Genomic DNA, 20,593 nt, shown 5'->3' with positions numbered 1-20,593 from the left:
CAAAACAATCAGATTTTAAAGGTACACAGTCTTATATGCCTTTGAGTTTCAAAATGTTAATTATCTACATGGTAACCCTCCAATGAGGTTAAGTACAGGCCTATGATGTCACAGGAAAAAAATCACAGCTGAAAAGAGGGGCCGGGAGAGCAGTAAACAAACTAGCCCAAACGTACATAGAACTAATGTTTTTGATCCAAGAGAAATTAATAAGATTCTCGTTAGCTACATGCAGAAGCATATTTTCTACGAAAGTGGATCAAGAAAGAGACTTATGAAGACAATACAGAAAGAAGTTACCATACAGGGCAGCCGTAACTGAATTACAGACATAACAGAAGCAACATGCGATACATTCAAGCTCAGTTCTTTGAAAAGGAAACTAGCCCAGGAGTGGTGTGGGCGCTATAAGAAAATTTAAAAAAAGGCGTGCGCGCGACGGCAAAAGTGAAAGCAGCTGCAGCGTCACATCTGGCGAGTGGTGTGCGATGAGCGTGCACCATGACGCAAGAGGAGAACCAGATGGCGCCTCTGCTCGTAATTGTGTGTGTAACCGCACGCTCGATGCCACACAAAAAGCTGTGGACTGCTTTTTAAAGCCCACTCACAAAATGTCTTGCCAGAGCAGCGTATGCCCTGGCTCAGGCGAGACCGTCTCGCCAGAGCTTCGCATGCGCTGGCACAGGCGAGACCTAACACCACCTCTGGTCATGTTACAAGCTAAAATGAGCATTACTCACCAACTATAGCACCTAGGCTCTCTTTCCTCAACTAAGTGCTATTTGTGCAGCATACACAGCGGCACACATAGCTTATAGTGTGAGCTTGTGGCAAAGCACAGGTTGCAGAGCAGAACCAGAGCTTTGTTTGTGTTAATTTTACCGACCTGTAAATGCAATAAATGCATTTTCTCTTGAGCACTGGTACAATTCACTTCATTTACAATTCTGGTAATATTTTCTTTATTTAATTAAAGAACCCAACAGTGAGGGTGGGGTGCCATCTGGTGTGGGAGCAGTGGACAGCTGTCAAAGACTGAGTGGCCTGTAGCCAGCCAGCGAGGAGCTAGTGAGTGGGATAGCAATAAAGGTTTTTGGGGAGCATGGGGCTTCAAGGGCTTATACAAAGAGAATGCCTGACGGGGTGAGAGAAGCAAGGCTGTAATAATTTCTTTTTTTTTTTAACAAATAGAACATCAGGCACACAAGCGTAAGTCTTCTCCCCAGTGCCTTGAGACGACTTTACAGCACATTTGTGGAAAGGATTGTGTGTATGCTATAATAACGAAATTCACTGTCATGAAAGCTTTCCAGATGCAGCCTAAGAACATGTTAAACAAGCGGACATCATCAAGTAGGTTACGGGTTCCAGCACAGAGGTGCATCAGCTCCCACACTCCGGTAACCTGAGAAGTTTAGACATTAGGCTAGTCCTCCCTCCGTATGCATAAGAACAGTCCTCCCCTTTCCTGTAGACAGTGTTTTGCGGGGGAGGCAGAGCCTTCTAATGTAGGGAAACGGTGCTTTTGTGCTAAGAGTATAGGGGGAGGGCTTATGATGAAGCAGATGGGTGAAGCAAAACGTGCAATTCTTTAGTGAATAGTAATTTTTAAAAAATCAATTCAGTGATTGCTAAGCAAAAAAAACAAGATAAATAATACAGAAACAAAACAGCATGGGGTCAATCCAATACTTACTGCATGGAGTTCGAGGTTCTTGTATGCGACAACTCTTGCTGGTGTTTTGGGCAGCTGATTAGCTGCTGCAGGGGAGGAGGGGAGGTGGGCAGGTCTGAGGCTGGCTCAGCAGTTGATTACAGTGGCTCTTGCGCTGTAGAGGTGATTCCGGAGAGGCTGAGCCCGGCCGATGATTAACTCCTTAACCCAGCAGCGGGGGGGGGTGGAAGGAGAGTTAAATAGACAACCTGTTTTTGGTGGTTTGAGGGCACCCTACGGTGAGATGGAGGTTTGGCGCTGAATGCTCGGACCTGTGAAATGGCCACCACGCTAAATTGTTAAGTTATTTGAACAAGCCGGCGAGTGGTGGGCGTGCGCTGCATCCCCTCGTGTGTTATCGAATGCATGAGAAAACGAATGGTGTGCTTCATCAGTTGAAATTGTTCAACTGAAAATAAGAGGCAGCCACAGGCGGGGATGGGATGGCACGGGTTATTGACGACAGGCGCCGAAGTAGTTAAAATAACAGGCAGACTTGTGACTGACTCGTGTTTGTTGGCAAAAGGTAGCAGTGGGCTCCTCTATTAAAAGACCCTGCTTGTTTATCTGACCTCTGACCATATGTCATAAATGTGATTCTATGCCAGTTCTGTTTCTTCATTCAGCTGCAATGTACGTTCTAAGACTTACCGGCCTAGCCATATAATGGAGAAAAAAAATACAGAACCAATAAAAGCACTTAAAAAACGTGCGTATGTGCTAAAAAATACCGGTCAAATAAAATAGCTTTCACTTTAAGGTCACGTTCTTTAAAGGAACACTGGAGCGGCAGAGAAACCACCCCTCAGAGGCACTGTTTATAGCTACCACGAGGTTAAAGAAGACCCAAAAAAAAGCGATCATCATCTGTTTCCAATTACCGCCAACGCGATAATTGGAAACAGATGGGATTAAAGCTCGCTCCCGCGGACCCTAGCCCATCGAACAAACAAGCGTGTGTTCAGAGCTCAAAAGCCCTTACTTAATGCCTCGCAGAGCAGCGCATGTGCGCTGGCTCAGGCGAGACCTAAAAAAGGAGAGTGACGTCCACAGAAACGGCTCTTAGATCGGACCCGCAGTCAATCCTTGGTGCACGAAGAGCACAAAGGCCGATAGGACGTCTTCGAAGACAGCAACAACCGCAAGAAGTTTCATACAACGTTCCTTCAGCACCTCTGATTAAAGCTGTTGACATTAGTCGCACTTCTCAGAGTCATGGTGCTCTCCTAAGCACCACATACAAATACAATGGGTGTCCGTGGCTGACATTTGTCGTTCACAGGTTTTAAACCCCGAGGACTCATATGGACTCCATTGACGTAACATCCAGAGGATGACATCGTTATAGAGTCATTCAATGTCCACTACTGACGCACAGAATTACTGCTGTACAAAAATTCCTGGATGCAGTCTGGTGCCGGCAGAGAATTCTAAGATAAGGAATCTGCAGCTAGATGTCTTTATCAGACAAATATTTGTATCTGTTTTTTTAAATAGTTTTAAACAAATAAAAAAAAAAATGTAATGCAATGGTTTATGATGCCACATGATGGAGTATCAATTGTTTTTACAATATTCTTCTTTCTATCATGGCAATGCGTTTTGAAACCAATTGTACTACCAGAACGTAAATGTTTTGTACATCACTGTGGAATTTTTTTTATCAAAACTAATCAAAATGAGTTTGGCAGTTGCTGGAGCTTCCTTTGACACTTTAAAAAGGTATTAAGTTGATAATATAATATTCCAGGACAGCAGTTTAAGGAAGGGTTTTAGCAGCACCAAAACAAATTCCAAACACATATGTGCTTGCTTACACTATCAAATGCACAACTTACTAAAAACTATCATATCCTTCTAGTAGGCAAGGGGAGAAAAACGGACATATGCCAAGGACCAGAGACACTTCAAAAAAGACTCAGTGACTGTATTATGGGACTACGAATACTCCTCGTTCTGCCTTTTGGCACACCGTTAAAGGGGTAAGCATGAAATCAGAGTGACAGCAAGAGTTACACAAGAGGTTACAATTGAACAGGTCCGAAAATATGCAACACGGTTTCACCATTTTTAAACTTTGTTATCAATGCTCTATTTTTGAATGATGGTAGTACAGTTTTTGTAGATATATATATGCATACCCTTTTCTTAGCATTGCATTCCAAAACATCTGCTCAGATGGGTACACCCATTTGGAATCAGAAAATGCTCTTGGAATTGATGACTCTTCCCTGACAACAGAGAGTGGAAAAGGCTGATCAGGAGCTGGCTTCTGATTTGGTGGTGGCATCTATAAGAAAAAGAAAAGACGTATGTTACAGAATAGTCAAGCAAAATGTAATGCAGGCTAGAATTTAAAGCAGATAACCCTCCTCAGCGGATTGGCAGCCATTCAGATTATGGTAGAACAAACAGTCTCCATTACTAACTTCCTTTCAATTAAAAGGCAAGACCCCCACCCCTCCCCATTTTTCACTTATCTTCAAACATATATTTATGAGTTTGAACAAACACAGTTAGGGTATGCAGACACTTTATGTAATAGAACAGCTATATACCAATATAAGCACATACGAATTAAGAATTCTAGAATGCTCAGGTGTTAATGATATGAGATCCTGAACGATAAGAGAAACAACATTTTTTATCCACAGTTGGACCAAGACGACATGATCCAGCCTCTTTTCGAAGATTATTACTGACTGCAATGTTTTCTCTTTAAAATGCATTCTCCACTTTCTAGAGCTACTTTGCACATGCTTGGCGTAAATGTTTTATGAATTATACACAGTAAGCAAAAGCCACTAGAGAAGGACAAGTACTATGACAACAATGGCAAAAATGTGTATTTTATTTTTTTGCAAATACTAAACATTACCATGTTACTAGGGTCAATGTCATCTTTCTTTGTAGATGCGGCACTAGGGCATTCAACGTATTCATATGCTCTTTCTTGATGCTGGGGCATAACAGGGCAGCCTCCATTTTCACCATCTGTCCCTGGAGAAGCCTGTCTGTGCATTGGGCAGCCTAAAATAAGAAATGCAAACAGTCATTAAATTGCTTCAGCGCATTTAGAATTCAAACATTATCTGGATACAAATCAAGACCAACCCTAGTAATGCTTCAGATGTTTACTAACATTTTGTTTTTAGTGCATTTGTGAGGTGGGGCATTAATGCGGAGATTTCACAGGTGTCTAAAAATTGTCTAAGAGATGTTGCAATATTTCCTAGCCAGAAACAAAAGTTACCAACTACTAAGAGTGTTTGGCTGAGAGAAGCATTTCATGAATGCTTAACAAGATCCAACAAGGTAGTAAAAAAAAGTATGTTTAAAAAAAAAAAAAAAAACCTTTACGTAAAGATCTATACTTTTAACTGTCTGCTGTGTAGATAGGTGTAGAAGCTATAGTAGGCTTTTAAAGTTGTTTTTAATAATTGCTCACACTTCTTCTTTAACAGTCCTGTTTGGGCCTGGGTGCAATAAGTGAAATGCGATGGAAAGCCGGGTTCGGTACGAAAGAAGCGGATGATGAGTTTGTGTTTCTGGCCTTGTGAGATAGTAGATGTCAATGGCATGAGCGTTGTCTGACCTAGCATTAGTCTCCCAAACAGCAAAAGTTAGATCCTGCAGTTTTACTATGCAAAGAATTTGTTTCACCATTTATCTGCTTTGTTCCGAATACAACCTATGATGAGAAGATATTTAGGTGAAGCAGGAAAAAAACATCAGCACGGAGTCAATCTGGGGCAGACATCTCAGATGGTAGTGTAGAGGTCTCAGTATGCTTACAATGTGGTTGCAGCCCGTTTCATGACTTGTCCTGCCCATCTCTTTATCTAGGCATACTGGAGATCTTTTGCCTGTTCCGACCTGGCCAATACTGTGAATTCTGGCCTACGGGTGCCTTTCTAGACCACATAACAGCAAAAACGGGTTCACCAATCACTGGACCTATAACAACTTGTTATTAGTATTAAGTCACTTTCCTAAACTCACAAAAACTTTGAGCATATTGTAACTGGCCATCCCCGTTTTTCACGAGAAAGTTACTAAAAATTCACAAAAACGTTCAGTCTATAATGAGAGCAAAATTAAATATAAATCAGAGCTCCTTCGAATACCAAAACCATGACTAGCCCCCTTGTGGTCCAAGTGTCATTCTCATAAGACCAGAGTCCTAAGGATGCTGGTTCAAAGAAACTGCTTAGTGAAAGTCTTCTACACTTTCCATCAGGTTGGTGCAGAACTTTTACAGTTTGTTCCACTGTTCTGGTGCTAATGCTTAGGGAACATGCACGTTATACTAGACAACCGGAGCAGATGGTAGGAAAAAAAGTATTTAAGGCAGAAATGTAGTCCTGCTACATTATTGGATTCAGAAATTGTGATCATTGGTTGTATTAGAACATTAAATATAATGGGGTTGCCCGGTTTCTCAGAACCCAGAATTACAATTTATGAACTGAGAGTTCTGTTTGGTGCCACTATTCTTGTGCAAGATGTTGAAAATTCAACATCAGTACAGAAGGGTCAATAAATGATTCCTTTCGAAAAGGGGAGTGTCTTAGTATTAAAAGACTTATCATTTTCAATCCCTGAAATCAAATAAAACACTTGTGTGCCAACTTGTTTTGCAGAAATGAATCAAAAACTTTAAAAACCACAAAAACAACACACAAGGCAAATTCTAGTTTGGTATATTCATCGTCATATAACAAACATTACATATAATAAAGCAATTTTCTTTAACTTTTTTGTTTTTTCAATATGTTGTCCATAACATATGCATCACATACAATGAAAAGACACAAATGGTGAGAATGAAAAACATCCCAGTGTGCATACACACACAATACATGAAACAATGAAAACATAAAATGTTTAATGACCAATAATTAAGATTCAAAATATCCTTTATCTTGGTTTTCTGTTTAAGGATAACTGACGCAGGACATTGAACAATGCCGTCGATGTTTCGAGCCTATGGTTATATGTTACTAACTACACATCAAAGCGGGTCCTCCTCAGGACTAAAATAGTAAACAAAACGGGGGACAGCCTTCAAGAGATGACATTCAAACAAGGAACACACAATCCGTTTATCTCCCAAAGGATCAACATTAATGTATATATATGGCCACCATCGACCCCAGCCGGGGGTTCACTCGTAATTATTTCACAATTCCTTTCAATTTGTTCCCTTCGTGAACAGTATGTGTTTACTTTTCATAGATTTCGAGGTGCAGCTTCAAGCTTACCCTTATTCCACTGACATCAGTGACTGCAGGATATTTTGAACCTTGATTTTTGGGCATTAGACATTATATATGGTCACTGTTTCATGTATTGTGTGTATGTACACTGTTTTTTTTCATTCTCACCACGTATGTGTCTTCTGATTCATTGTATGTGATGTATATGTTATGGACAGCATGTTGAAAAAACAAAAAAGTAAAAGAAAATTGCTTTATCATATGTAATGTTTGTTATATGACAGTGAATATACCAAGCTAGAAATCGTCTTGTGTGATGTGTTGGGTGTCTTTTTCAGTGTTTAATTCAATTTTGCAAAACATGTTAGCATACAAGTGTTTTATTCGGTACAAGGGACAAAAATTACAAGCATTTAATACTAAGATACTCTCCTTTTCGAAATTTATCATTTTGTGACTCTTCTGTACTGATGTTGAATGTTCAACAACTTTCAAAATCCATGTACAAGAATTGTGGCACCAGACAACTCTCTGTAGTTTATACACTGGTCATATTAATCATACTCGAAGGCAGGAAAAAAAAAAGAAAAAAAAGGGGGAGGGGGGCTACGAAAAAAGTGGTTATAAACCTTTACCCAATGCTAGAAGGTAGGGGAGTGCTCAGACGGTGAACCTGCATATATGCGTGCTGCAAATGTAGGTTACCTCACCCCACTTTAAGGCACAATGTCAGTGGTCACAGCAACAAATGTTCTGGTTTGGACTACAAAAACGAACGTTTGAGGTGTGAAAAACAATTTATTACCCATATCAATTTGATTCAAAATTGAGCAGCACTGTTCAGCCACTATAGGTTATATTGGCGTCTCCTCTACTTCAGGGTCTTCAGTAGCTCACTTTGGCACCTTTTTAGTCCCTAAAGTGTGCATACTGCCCTCCATGCTCATCATGAAATTTCACCGAAATTAGAACAAAATAAACTAACCCTGCTAGCGCACAAGGATGGGAGATACTTCTCAACCTTGGCAACCACCTTGTTGACCAATTTCCTTAGCTTTAAGCACATTCCACTGAAGAGTGTAAACGCAAATATTCTGCAAAGTTCATAATCGCCATAGAGGAACACAACATAATTATTAAATAAAAAACATGAAAACAGCCTATCAATTGAAACAAGGATGTCAACATAAATGACGGTTCACTAGTTTACTAGCTGATTTAATATTTATATAATAAAAAATGTACAAACAGATACCTTCCATTCTCTTTTGCTGCATCGGACATCCTGAAGAGGCAGGTGCTTGCTGAGGCTCCGCTGCAACATTGGATGGTTGCTCCTGAGCCGGTAGAGTTGATGTTGATGCCCCCATGGCTCCTTTAAAGAAATTGTGAAAAGAAACTGGCTTCAGAACTAAAGTTCTAAAAATTGATACTTATTTTTTAAATCTCATGATTTCTAGATGAGATAATCAAACTGTGAAAGCGGAAGAAGAGTGCACACACATTAAGCTTGTTTTTCTGTTAAATATACATATATAATACATGACACAGCCAGTGAGTGTATGGTTCAGAGATCTGACAAACTACAGTGTGCCATAGGTCATGAGTTTGAATCCCAGCAAGGCAGACTCAGGCTCTCAACCTTCTGTAAGTTAGTAATAGGAGTACAAAGAACTGGGTAATTCTAACATTTATCATCTGCAGCACTTGAAAACATTAGAGGTGCTAACACAACTAAGTAAATCTGGAAACATAAAACGATGCTAGCCCATTGAGTTACATCTTCAAGGCTGTAGGAGTAGAAAGACAGGAGTGTTAATGATATGAAATCAATAAAGACTCAATAAGCAAACAAACGTAAATGAAGGGCATTTACCACAGACTTAAAGAAAAGTTATCTTATGCGTCACCTCATTTGTGTTTATAGACTTACAAGAAGAAGTCTCACAAGGTGGGTCACAAACACACCTTTCATGTAAAATAATAAACTGAGTAACAATATTTTAGTAAGTGAATCCTTCCTGGATTGCCAAGTCTAAAAAACATAAGAGTTCTGAGTGCACTGGGGATTATAGTGGTGGTGATACGGTTTAGTGAATGAAAAGGAGATTTTTGGTATAAATCATAAATGTTTGAATGTATGATTCGTCCTCCTCCTGTTTTTGTTGATTAGAAATGGTGTCAAGAGCACATTACAAACTGCTGTGAATCACTATTTTGTGTAGAGATAGATCTTTAAGAGTAGGATAAGTGCCCGAAATGGCATTGGCACCATTATACAAAACATGTCAACCATATTTTCAGAACAAGTGTTGAGACAGGTAGTTTATTTTCAAATATATGAAGTGAAGCAGAGGTTCCCAAACCTTTTAGAACCACGGCTTACGTTTTAGACTGACACACCTTCGTGACCCACCTACCTTTAATGGAAATTGGCGATTTTTTTTTTAGGTAACTAAAGATTTGTGTGGTAGCGCATTGTCATTTTAAGCCAGCACATTTTTAAATAGAAATGGACACCAACTTTGCACAAACATACAATTTTACTGATAAAACTATACAGCACACAAATGATAATGTACGCAAATCGTGTTTCTTTAAACATGTATCATTTCTGCATCACCAGTAAAGTGTCTTGATTTGTTTTGATCCTATTTAAATCGGTTTCCAGTACACTTCACAAATACAATTTTTTTTTTAAATGCGCTTCCTAACTACCGAATGCATACAGTTCATATACATATGTTTCTATTTTGTTGTGCATTGCGAAAATGACATCCTACAGCCTTTCCTTTCAGGCTCTCTTTACTCCAGCAAGAATATCATATAATTCACTTTAAAAACTCTTTTCACTTTGCAGTCGGAGAAAGAAAAAGTAACCACCAATCCCACTTAAAGGAATTAGCAGCAAGTTGACAGCTTGACTTAAGATAAACATAGAATTTAAAGGCATCTTTATTTATTGCTCAGACTTTCCAGACTCGCCAAAAAATCAGCTTGCAACCTAACCCTCAGTTTGGTAAACACTGCAGTAGTGTAGACCATGAATTATAGACCTCAAAATATCTGCTTGCCCACTCTCAATGTTGAGATGTTGTAATGAAGTCACATACCTACACGGAACATCTATGTCAAGTGATACCGAAAGAGGGTTCTGGCTTATTAGAAAAGAGCACTTCACACAGAGACTCAGGGGCACCACCTCCTAATTAACCCTGGGCAAAGCACTACGCTAGCGTAGTTTGCGCTACTTCGCACTACACGTAGCACAGTGCAAACACACGTAGCGTAGTGCAGCGGTCATTTTTTGCTTGCTCGCGGTCCTCAACGCCAAGTTGGCGACAGCGAGCAAGCAAAATGACATCCCGGCGAGACTTTTTCCTTGTTCGTGATCAGCAACATCAAGTTGCCTATCGCGAGCGGGGAAAATAAAACTCCCGGCGAGATTCTCAACGCAGGGAGGTCAGGTTTCTCATTGCGAGTGGTCACGTATGCTCGCGACCGCTCGCGATGAGAAACTACCAGTCCACGTTGAGAAAGCTGCCGCTCGAGTAAAAATCTACTTGAGCGGCAGAAAACTACAGCTCACACTGTGCAAGATGCCGTTTTCAATGATTGCACAGTGCCGGATGCTTGTCCGCACTGTGCAATCATTGAAAACGGCATCTTGCTGTAACGCCCTGAACGTCTCAGGATCGTTTAACAGACACGACAATGAGGACGCAACCACTTGTGAAGGGTTAGTTCTTTTAATGAAGGCAAATAAAATACAAAGAACAAACAAAAGTTATAGTCACTGGACTCCTCCAGGCTAAGTACGTTACCAGCCCACAGCACGGATGGTCCTAACCGTCCTCTGCATATACGCCGATCCCGGCGTATGCCAACAGAGGGCAGAAATGAAATGGCCGACAATGCCAATCGGTAGGCTGTGAGGGGCACGAAGAGTGTTGGGGAGAATCGAGGAGTCAGGGAAACACCCAGCCGGGGTCTCTACCTGAAGGGAGCAGCCGCTCAACCTCTTCCTCAGACTGCACCGGGACGCGGAGTCACCTCCTGGTGATGCGTCACCGATACCCCAATCACAAGCAAGAAGACTGAACCGAGAGCAGCCGCTCGATCGATCCTGTGGACTTCCGAGTCTGTAACGCGGCAAACACCTCCTGGTGTGCGTTACAGCTGGCAGTCCCTGTGTCTCTGGTCGGGCTGGGAGTTACGACTCCAACCAGCAAAAGCGCCACTGCGCTTGGACTCAGCCGAGTCAAAAAGCGAAGCTCAATGGTTGACCGGTAGAGCTTCCGGGTCCTTCACAGGTGACGATGGGGCAAGACACGGCCCAGGGAGTAACGACTCGACCTACCTCCGTTCTTGCCTTACTGGAGCACCACTCCGGAACACTGCTCTTCACGAAGCAGGTACGTCGGTGTAAACACAATATCCGACAGCCTTGTACCTCCCGGTTCCTCCCTTTATAGGGCGTGTTTTCCTTGAGTTATGTAACAGCTCTCCTGTTTACATAAGGGCGTGTTTCCCTTGAGTTATGTAACAGCTCTCCTGTTTACATAAGGGCGTGTTTCCCTTGAGTTATGTAACAGCTCTCCTGTTTACATAAGGGCGTGTTTCCCTTGTATGACAGGAATTCTTGACACTTGCACAGTGCGAACAGGTTACTACGCAGTTCGCAAAGTGCTACGCATAGTGCACTTTGCGTAGCTACGCGTAGCACTACTTCGCGAACTACGCGCAGGGTTACTCCTAATAAGAAAAAGAAAAACTACATGTCCCAAAACGCCGAGAACTGCTGACTAAAATTCTGGAAGGGCTAAGAGTGTTGCACAGCACTCGGGTGTAGACAAGGCGGTGTACTATTTCTGGACCGCAGCACAGGACTAGGATAAGGTTCTTGTCTAATACAGACCAGAGGTTGCAAGTCTGGAATAGGACTGCGGTTCATGAGAATTCACAGTTATTCAATAGCTCCATATTTTCTGAGCAGGGAGGAGTCTAAAGTAGCACCAGAGCACGCAGGCCTGTGTAAACTACAGGTCAGGTATGGGGGAGACTAAGCTGACTTTAAATACATTTATTGAATTGTTATTTAAAACCATTACAAACGTATTACCATCCTAAAAGCCATAAACAAGCATTTGCAATGCAATAGGTCTCGCATTTATGAGAGTTTGAGCTATTGTCATTGTAAATGACAATGCCTTTTATTTATGTATGGTTTTTAAAACCGATAAATAAAAGGTTGTCATTTACTATGCCAATAGTTTGAACTCTCGCAAATGAGAGACCTATTGCATTGCAAATGGGTGCTATAAAATTTTTAAAAAGCGTTAGGAGTTACAGAGCTCCGCTGTATGTGCATTTGACAAATAAAATTTGTTTAAAAAAAAAAAATTACGTTGAGAGAGCGTGTCCTGCGGACAATGCTATTTGAGAAAATATTGCTCGGAGGTGGTAATTAAAGCCAACCGAGCAACAACACACGTAACAGGGGGTGACGCCATGGGAGGTTACAAAATCAGACAAAGCGGTACTAAGGAGGGACTACTAAGCCTTTTGACCAATGAACAACCACAGTTTACAGCGGACAATGACACTGGCCAATGAAAAATGCGAGCAGGGATTGGGCAGAGCTTAAAGTTCCTACCTCAATACAGCATGCCTCGCAGAGCAGCGCATGCGCTGCCCAGGCTCGGCCTAAAAAGGGGCAAGAAAGAAAGGAGGAAGAGCGAAGATGAAGAAAGCAAAGGCAGATTCAGAATTACAAGGAGACGAGCCATGAAAAGGAGACTGGCAGAGAGTAAAGGAGAGAAGGAAGATTGAAGTAATAAGGGAGGTAGGACAACAAAAGTAACTAGGAGGGAGCAAAAGAAAGGAGGGGCCAGAGGGTAATCATTTGGATGTAGTTAGAGAATAGGAAAAGAGGGATCAAGAGAAGGAACGAGCAGGCAGAAGAAAGGAGTATTGAGAGAGAAAAGAGTTGCAAAAATTGTAGTACATGATGAATGTTGCTAAATGCATAAGATTTCCCCCAATTTAAAAAGGTTGAGTGAGGAAGAGGTGTGGCGCAGCAGCCAGAGCAGCTGACTCTGGGAAACACAGGGGCTCACTGTTCGATACCCGGCGGCAGGTCAGCCCAGCACCATTTGACTCTGGGTAATAGCTTGCTTAATCTTCCCAATGGCCCCCAGCGCCTTGACACCCTAGGGTAATTGTTTGCGCTTTACAAATACTGGTATTATTATAACATCTCATACCTGCCATGTATTGATGAGAGTCTCGCTCTTCACTTCGCTCTCTCTCCATGCAGTGTGGGGGCTGGTATGACAACAAGTGCCAGGGCTGCTTTTGGTCCTTAGTTCGGCCCTGGTACAGGGTGGGTATTGTCCCCTTCCCTAGTCCAAATGGCAGGAAAGCATTGACGAAGTTTCCAGAGTACTTGACTTGTGCACATTCTTTTATGATGGAAATTAGGCAAGGGAGGGGTACAGAATCAAACGATGGATTTTTAGTGTGTTTAGTGTAGTAATCGCTGCTTGAGAACTTCGATCATTAATCCGAAAGATTAATTCCAAGGTAAAGCCAAACGTGCAGCAAGCAGCAACCTAAGAGTTGGCGACTGCTACCTCCAACTAATGGAATACTAGTAACAGCAATTTTTGAGAGGCAGTAACAGCGTGTGTTAGTGATGTTTGTGTCGGTCTCCAAAAGCAGCAGTTTTATCTTCGCAGCATTGGAGTACAATTCCATTTGTCTTTCACAGGGGCAGCTTAACCCCAACATTTAACTACAAAAGCTGTTTTCCACAAAGCACCTTCCGCTGTAACAATACCAGTCACTGGGCTGCAAACAGTAAGCTTTCTGTTGCAGTGTGATGCTTCATATCCGAAATAGGAATGCTTTACTGTCAGGGTTGGCGGGCCTACTGGAAATCAAGCAGAGCACAAGTTACATTAGATATGGACACATTCATTTTTTAGGCACGGGGAGACACTAAGTGATTTGTCCAGAATCACTGGATGTTGAGCCAAGGCCGAGACTCGAACCTGGTTCCCCAGGTCCAAAGTACGCAGTGTGGCCGTAGCCCTGCATCCTCTTTTCAAATGCACAGCTCGCTCTCGAAATATTTACTATGTTTAATTCGACAGCCCAGCTGAACTAAACATATAAATATATTTTCTTTTAAATTCTCTTCTGCTACCTCGTTTTAATACCACGTGCACTAGTACTTCATTCAATGGTACTCAAATAACTGACCTGGGTGGTGACTGAGGGAGCTCCCTTGCGGAGAGTCCAGCACATGACTTCCAGATCACCGCACAGGCTCGCGCAATGCATCGGAGGCTGTTCCCAGGCCACCCCTCCTGTTGCCCTCGCGCACCAGATTAGGCCGCATTGTGCCAGAGAGTGAGTATCAGACAGGTCATCCAAGGAAAGTGGGGGTCAAACAGGCTACCACAACATGCACCAAGGCTTTAGACGTGGTTTCCTCCCAGCAGCTCAGAGGGCTCTCACACTGGGATCTGTGAAACACTCATTCTGTGTGAAGCGGATAAACGGAGGTTAAGCTTGATATATCAGATGAATTCAGCACAGTGGCAAACGTGGGGAGGAAGTGGTGGAAGTTAAAACAAGCTCTTGTCATTGAGCAAAGGCAGCCGCTTGTTTATATTTGCATCACGCTTTCACTTTAAGTGAAAGCGTGATGCAAAATTAAACACACGGCCGCCCTTGCCAAAAGGAGACTGAAAAAACATAGTGCCTACTGACTAATGAAGGAGACCGTGTAACTTCGCAAATAAAAGATCCAGTCCTGATGGGCGGTCCCAAGAGGAGACAGGGCGGTAACAAGGAGGGACTAAGAAACCTCATTATCAATAGGAAGCCAGCATTTACCATGGACGATGATGCCAGCCAATGAAAAATATGGGCGGGGCTCCCACACCACTTCTAAAACATACCCTACTACAATATGCCTTGTCGAGCATGCAGCGCTGCAACGCTAGGTGAGACCTAAAAACGACCACCATCATCGGCATCAGCCTATGGTAGTCTTCTCTATATAGTAGCTTGTGAGCTAAAGGTACTCAGTCTACTAAATAAGAACCTTTTTCTTGATTGCAAAAATGTATTATGCCAAATGAAATATTAAAGACAAAAATATGTATAATTTTCAGAACTCATGAGCTGATGTTTGGAGAAAAATTACTGGATTTCCCAAAAAAATATATATAATGCTGATTTAAGAGTGATAAATTATGTGGGGCGACTTATTACTATTATCATACTTTCGTGCCAGGGGCATTGCAACTGAGGCTGTTTTGTATTACCTATACGAAGACATTCTAAACAAAGCATTTTTTACATTACAGGGGTTCAGAGTGAAAGTCTTGTGCATTCATAATTCAGCGATCGTATGTTCTGAATTCAACCATACCCATAAATATCTATAGGATGACTATTTCGATTCGATTTTTCCCAAAAAGACATTGAAAATTAGCAAAAATCTATTCTTTTGGTTTAACTCAACTGTATCACATGTGAATTTATCTAAAACGGACATCACATCGCCCTCTGTAGACCAATTGTGGTGTTATCAAGTAGAATGATATCACCCATGTATCACAGAAATGGGAATAACGTGTAATTTTAGTGAAAAATATATTTATGACATTAAGATAGCTGATTAGGTCAGCGGACTATAGCGCGTGGGGGGGGGGGGGTGACAGATATGTTGGGGACACGTGTGCTAAAGAAAGACAGCCTGCCTCACAAGGATAAATAACTTAGGAGTATCTTACTAAATATCTAAAGTGCCAATGGTTCGCAATAAAGCCTTGTGATTCTAAGAAAAAATCATATCATTCAGAGTCTTATATCAAATTGTGATTTCTATTTATTCCAAATACTCTTTAGTTACATAAACAGGACTAGAAAAATCCACTCACAATGTCGAGTGAGAATTTATCAACTTGAGCTATTTTTAGCATTTACTCGACCTTGCTGGCGAGTTAATTTAAACTGGACGGAACAGGTTTTCTGTTCATTCAGAAAGTGAATAAGCAATAAAGAGGCCTTTAAATCTTGTTTTTGTGTGGACACATTTACTCCTTTTCCTAATCATTGCTTATCTGTTCCTGGAAAATGTTTTTTTACTTTTCTTTCTCTTATTATAGTTAGTGCTTTTTGTCAAGTGAGTTAACTGACAATAACTGTGAAACAAAAGGCTGTAAAATGTCAGGTCTGTTTTTTCTAACACAATATTTAAACAACTTCTAAATGAATAGTATTGTTATTTCAAAATGTATCAGGAATTATGAAAACTTTTTTTGTAATTCAGAAGTGTGATGCAAACAAAGAATTACATAGGAGCAAAACAAATCACAACACTACACTTGGTGATGTGCAAATGACAAATATTTGCAGAAACTCGATTTCCAGACTATGTCCACTATATTGTTTTAAAACAAAAATGTCAGTGGGAAACTGAAGGCATTTCAATGTAAAATCTGCTGATTGCAAATGATAGTATACTGCTACATCATGCTTTAGTTAAGTATTTATTAAAAATGACAGTTTTTAAACATGAGTTCAGAAACATCTCTGTCCCTGTACTAATGACAATGCAGTTAATGAACTGAGGCAAGTCAGCGGTCATGTGTATCCTATATGTGGCTCGATTTGTATTATATATAGAGCAAAAGTTTGGTCTATTAAACCAAACAAGAGTTTTCTGCACAGCAGACTTGCTTAACTAGCACATTTGAAGGTGCTCTCATATGTGATAAAGAAAATTGGTGCATCAGTGAATTAAAATACTTGCCCAGGATCGCATAATTTGAAACCAGTTTATGGGTCAAGAGCATTATAATAAGGTCAAGTAGATTTTTTAAGTCACAAGACCTGCAGGTCTAGCAACATTTTTCGAGGACTGATAAACATGCAGAAAGATAAATGAAACAAATGTTGGTAGCATCCCTTGGGCTCACTGAAGTATACATGCAAGATAATAAGCAAATAGACAATACTTTCACATAATAGACATTAACAATCACCCTGAAAACGTCCCTATTCACACCCCAAATACATTTATGCTATCAGTGAGACTCGTACATCACATTCAAACCTCATTCGTACCCCATCACATCAACTAACAAACAACAAAGCATAATAACAATCAAAAGATGACTTTGAAAATAACAAGGACCAACATCAAAATCCCATTTCGCATTCAGTTGCATATTGGTATCCAGTATGTATAAGAGAAGTAACATTTGTACAAAATCCTATGGGTGGCTGAGATCACCTAGGATGAAAAAGGGGAGGTGAAAATATGCAACATTCAACATCACAGATAATTCTAATGTTATATTTCAAAAAACAATCATTTAATTCCAATATGATAACACTCAATGTTACAGGTCCTTGTATTTAACAGAAGGTAAGCAGCGACACGCGTTTTAGTGAGAACCAAGGGAAGGTCACATCTTTTTCAGGGCGTTAAGAGAATTAAAAGCCAACCAATGTGGGGAGGAGCGCAATATCATATCCCAGAGCGAAGGTAGATCCTGAAGTTTGTAACTGAATAACTGTACTAGAAACAAGGCCAGACATATGGCCAGGATGGGTCCAAAGGAATAGAGAGGGACTACTTAGTTGGGCCACGTCCACGCCGATCCATGGGAGGGCTCGCTGATTATTCAAAAGGAGGCCACGATACGCTTTAACATGCAATGGTGAAGGGCGGGGCTTTACGTGGGATGAAAAAACTGGGGTGCGTCTCTCGAAGGGGCGGGGCCGAGGTAATTAAGGGCGTGGCTTAAAAACGTGCTTAGCATAGTGTGATGATCGACTGATATTTTACTGCTTCTGTCCTTGCATCCTGATATATAACACAAGTCACACTTCAACTACAAAAAAACAGGACTGTTGGCTTTGTCGCTAGTTTTAGCTGCATAAGGTAATTAAGCAACAACTTTAGCTTTGTTATTTATAACATTGAATATGCTTCCGTTCTGAAATGATGAGACTGTGAAAGAACTACAACGAGTCTCTTTCACTCAAAGGCAGTGAAGTGTGGTACTGCTGCAGATTTCAGAGTTGTCACCCTGAGGGTGAGGGCAAAAATGTGGAGTCAGATAGGGACTGCTCAGCACCGGCAGGACCCGGCCCACTAAAAAACCTGGTGAAGGGATTGCTCAGGAGTTGAAACTAATTCAGAATAACCAACATAGGCTTCAAAGGTACGACAGGGAGACAACGAAAAGGCAAAGTCCAAATGCGTCTAATGCGGCGGTCCAAGGCATGTGAGAATGATCAGCTTGCTAGAAAGCTCAAGTCCTAAATAGGAGCACGTTACGGAAGGGCTTTGTCCAGAAGACAGAGACGGACCAACGGGCACAGGTCCGCAATCATTCAAGGTTAGGGCACTGGTTTGGGACGGACCTAGGGACGAACGAAAGGAAGCTGCTCTGTGGCTGGGTTGGACCTGAAGGCAATGAATGGTCTGGGACGGTAAAGTGGTGGACGGAGAGCAATGGTTTGAGGACTGGCACGGGTCTAGGATAATGCAGAGGTGGAGCTAAGGGCACTGGTCAGAGGACAGGCGTGGGGACACTAGTTCGGGGATAGGATGGACTAAATGGCACTGGTCGGGACAAAAACGATAACAAGCAGGAGTTTCCCGGCCAGGGCACAGGACAGCAAGGGTACCATTGCAGATAATGGTACCATGTGCTACAGCAGCGCCACGGTTTGTTTATATCCGAGATTCATGGAGCCGACGAATACTCACCCCAGAACACGGAACCAAAGATGGAAACAAAGGTTGCGGGGAAGGGGTTTAAAGCGATTACCAGGAATTCATCCTGCTCAACATGACCTCCACAAGCACCAGAAAAGAAATTAGATGCCGCTAGTCTGACATAACCATAGACAACGAAAGGAGACTACGAACACATTTTTATGTCACAGAATCGGGCATGGAAGAAAGACTACAAGGCGCGCAAGCCTTGTCACTATCACCGTGTTCTGTAAACTCATACCCCAATCTCCCTTTTACAACTAGAGAGGAGCCCACAATTTAAAGACGAAATACATCTGGTAAATGATCTGGGGGAAATTTCGACAAGGTGTCGTCCACTACCAAAAACTAATGTCTGACAAGCAAATGATGCAAACGTATCCACCTATTAGTAGCTCATGTTTCTCTTTTCCCGTCCCGTATCGCCAGGTTCCAACATTTTTTTAAGTAATAACGTTTTGGAACGGTTGCGCCGACTTCCCTGTACAATAATATTCTTTCAGTCATCACTAAGTAACAACGGAACCCGCTTCACGTCACGTGACCTTTACGTCAGGCCATTCATATTGAAGCATTTTAGCTGATGTTTTGTAACTTCCAACGAAAGCGGACTTAGGCTGGAGGGAAAAGTGGCAGAGAAGTAGAAAGAGTGGCCAGTACGGACTTCTAATGTGTCGCCCTCCTCAAACAAGCACTGGCAAATCCCATTTGGTTTTTACGTGTTTTTTATTTTTTTATTTATTGCTGCAAAATGGGTGTCTAAAAAAGGAAAAAAAATATATAACATGTCACTGCCCAGGCATGGCGACCATGTGCTTGCAATACAAATGTTGCAAATGGGGGCGGGGAGGGGACGTTTTTATAAAAAAAACAGTGCAGGTGCTTCCTACCATACAAGTTACAAATGGTGCTGTCGGGTGTAAAAACAATTTATTTGTAACATTTGATATTCAATATAAACAAAAAAATTGAGTAAAGGCAAACAGCTTGAACACAATAGAGAATCAACAAATGTATGTGATTGATAGAGAAGAATGTATTTTTACTTCATTCTAGATACTTCATATTTGCAAATCTTCAAAAACAGTCACGGATTCTCAATACAAGGAGGCTGTCCAATAACAATTAAAAAAGCGGTGCATGTGGGCGTGGTTATGGTGACAAGGTGAGTCAAGTGACAAAGTGAACAAGTTTGTGTATTATACAATAAAGTGAACAAATACTGTACACATAGTTGAATAAAGAGACACTGAAAAAGCAGGTCCAATTACAAATCAAACACTGGTGGTCACCCTAGCAGGGTCAATGGAATTACATAGAATGTCGTGCTAGGGAGCCTATTACATGCACCAAAAAGCCATCGACGTTTCGACCCTGACAAACCGCATGAGTTAAAGATGTCAATATGGATCTTCTTCAGGACAAAGAACTGCTGTGGAGAGCCTGTGGGAAAATGACTACGGTAAGTGTGTGTTCAAGTCCATGAATGGCATATCAATACATGGGGTGAGAGTAAGATCAGGGCTTTAAGTGGGCCGGGTCTCACCGGGTCTGAGCACCGGCAGTTTTTTTAAGGGGGCCTGGAAACCGGTCTCTACCGGGCTCTCTTTTGTGTCCTGGCACAGGCGGCTGTAGCGGTCTAGTTGTTGTCACGTCACGTTGACGTGACGCAGGCGGCCATGTTGGCGCCGGGGTGCGCGCGCAGGCATTAGCGCGCCGAGCATCCCAGAGAGCAGAGTGCCGGCCGGCGCTCCTCGGTACAATTACAAGTGATTGCTAAATAAATATAGCGGTAAATCTACAACGTGCCTCGAGTGATTACTGAGCAACATTACAGTGGCGACGAGG

The 20,593-nt window shown here is 41.8% G+C and overlaps 1 protein-coding gene across 4 annotated transcripts in view; it reads right to left on the bottom strand.

The window, feature by feature from the left end:
• HCCS (holocytochrome c synthase) overlaps positions 1–19,273 on the bottom strand; it is a 128,409-nt gene extending 109,136 nt beyond the window's left edge. For 2 of the 4 annotated variants that reach the window (XR_014960604.1, XM_085601501.1), the window contains exons 1-4: positions 18,737–18,877; positions 8,189–8,308; positions 4,593–4,744; positions 3,856–4,004 (exon numbers count right to left, since the gene is read on the bottom strand). Coding sequence is in view for 3 of the 4 variants with exons in the window: in XM_085601501.1 (XP_085457627.1) it covers positions 3,856–4,004; positions 4,593–4,744; positions 8,189–8,303 (416 nt within the window). In the remaining variant the exon portion in view is untranslated. Of the gene's footprint in view, positions 1–3,855; positions 4,005–4,592; positions 4,745–8,188; positions 8,309–18,736; positions 18,879–19,130 lie in introns of those variants that run through there. The other 2 variants (XM_085601500.1, XM_085601499.1) reach the window with 2 other exon arrangements.
• Positions 19,274–20,593: the final 1,320 nt, after the last annotated feature.

The sequence above is a fragment of the Triturus cristatus genome, chromosome 4_2, assembly GCF_964204655.1.
Source record: "Triturus cristatus chromosome 4_2, aTriCri1.1, whole genome shotgun sequence".
NCBI classification, from domain to species: Eukaryota; Metazoa; Chordata; class Amphibia; order Caudata; family Salamandridae; genus Triturus; species Triturus cristatus.
This window is presented reverse-complemented; position numbering and strand designations above follow the sequence as displayed.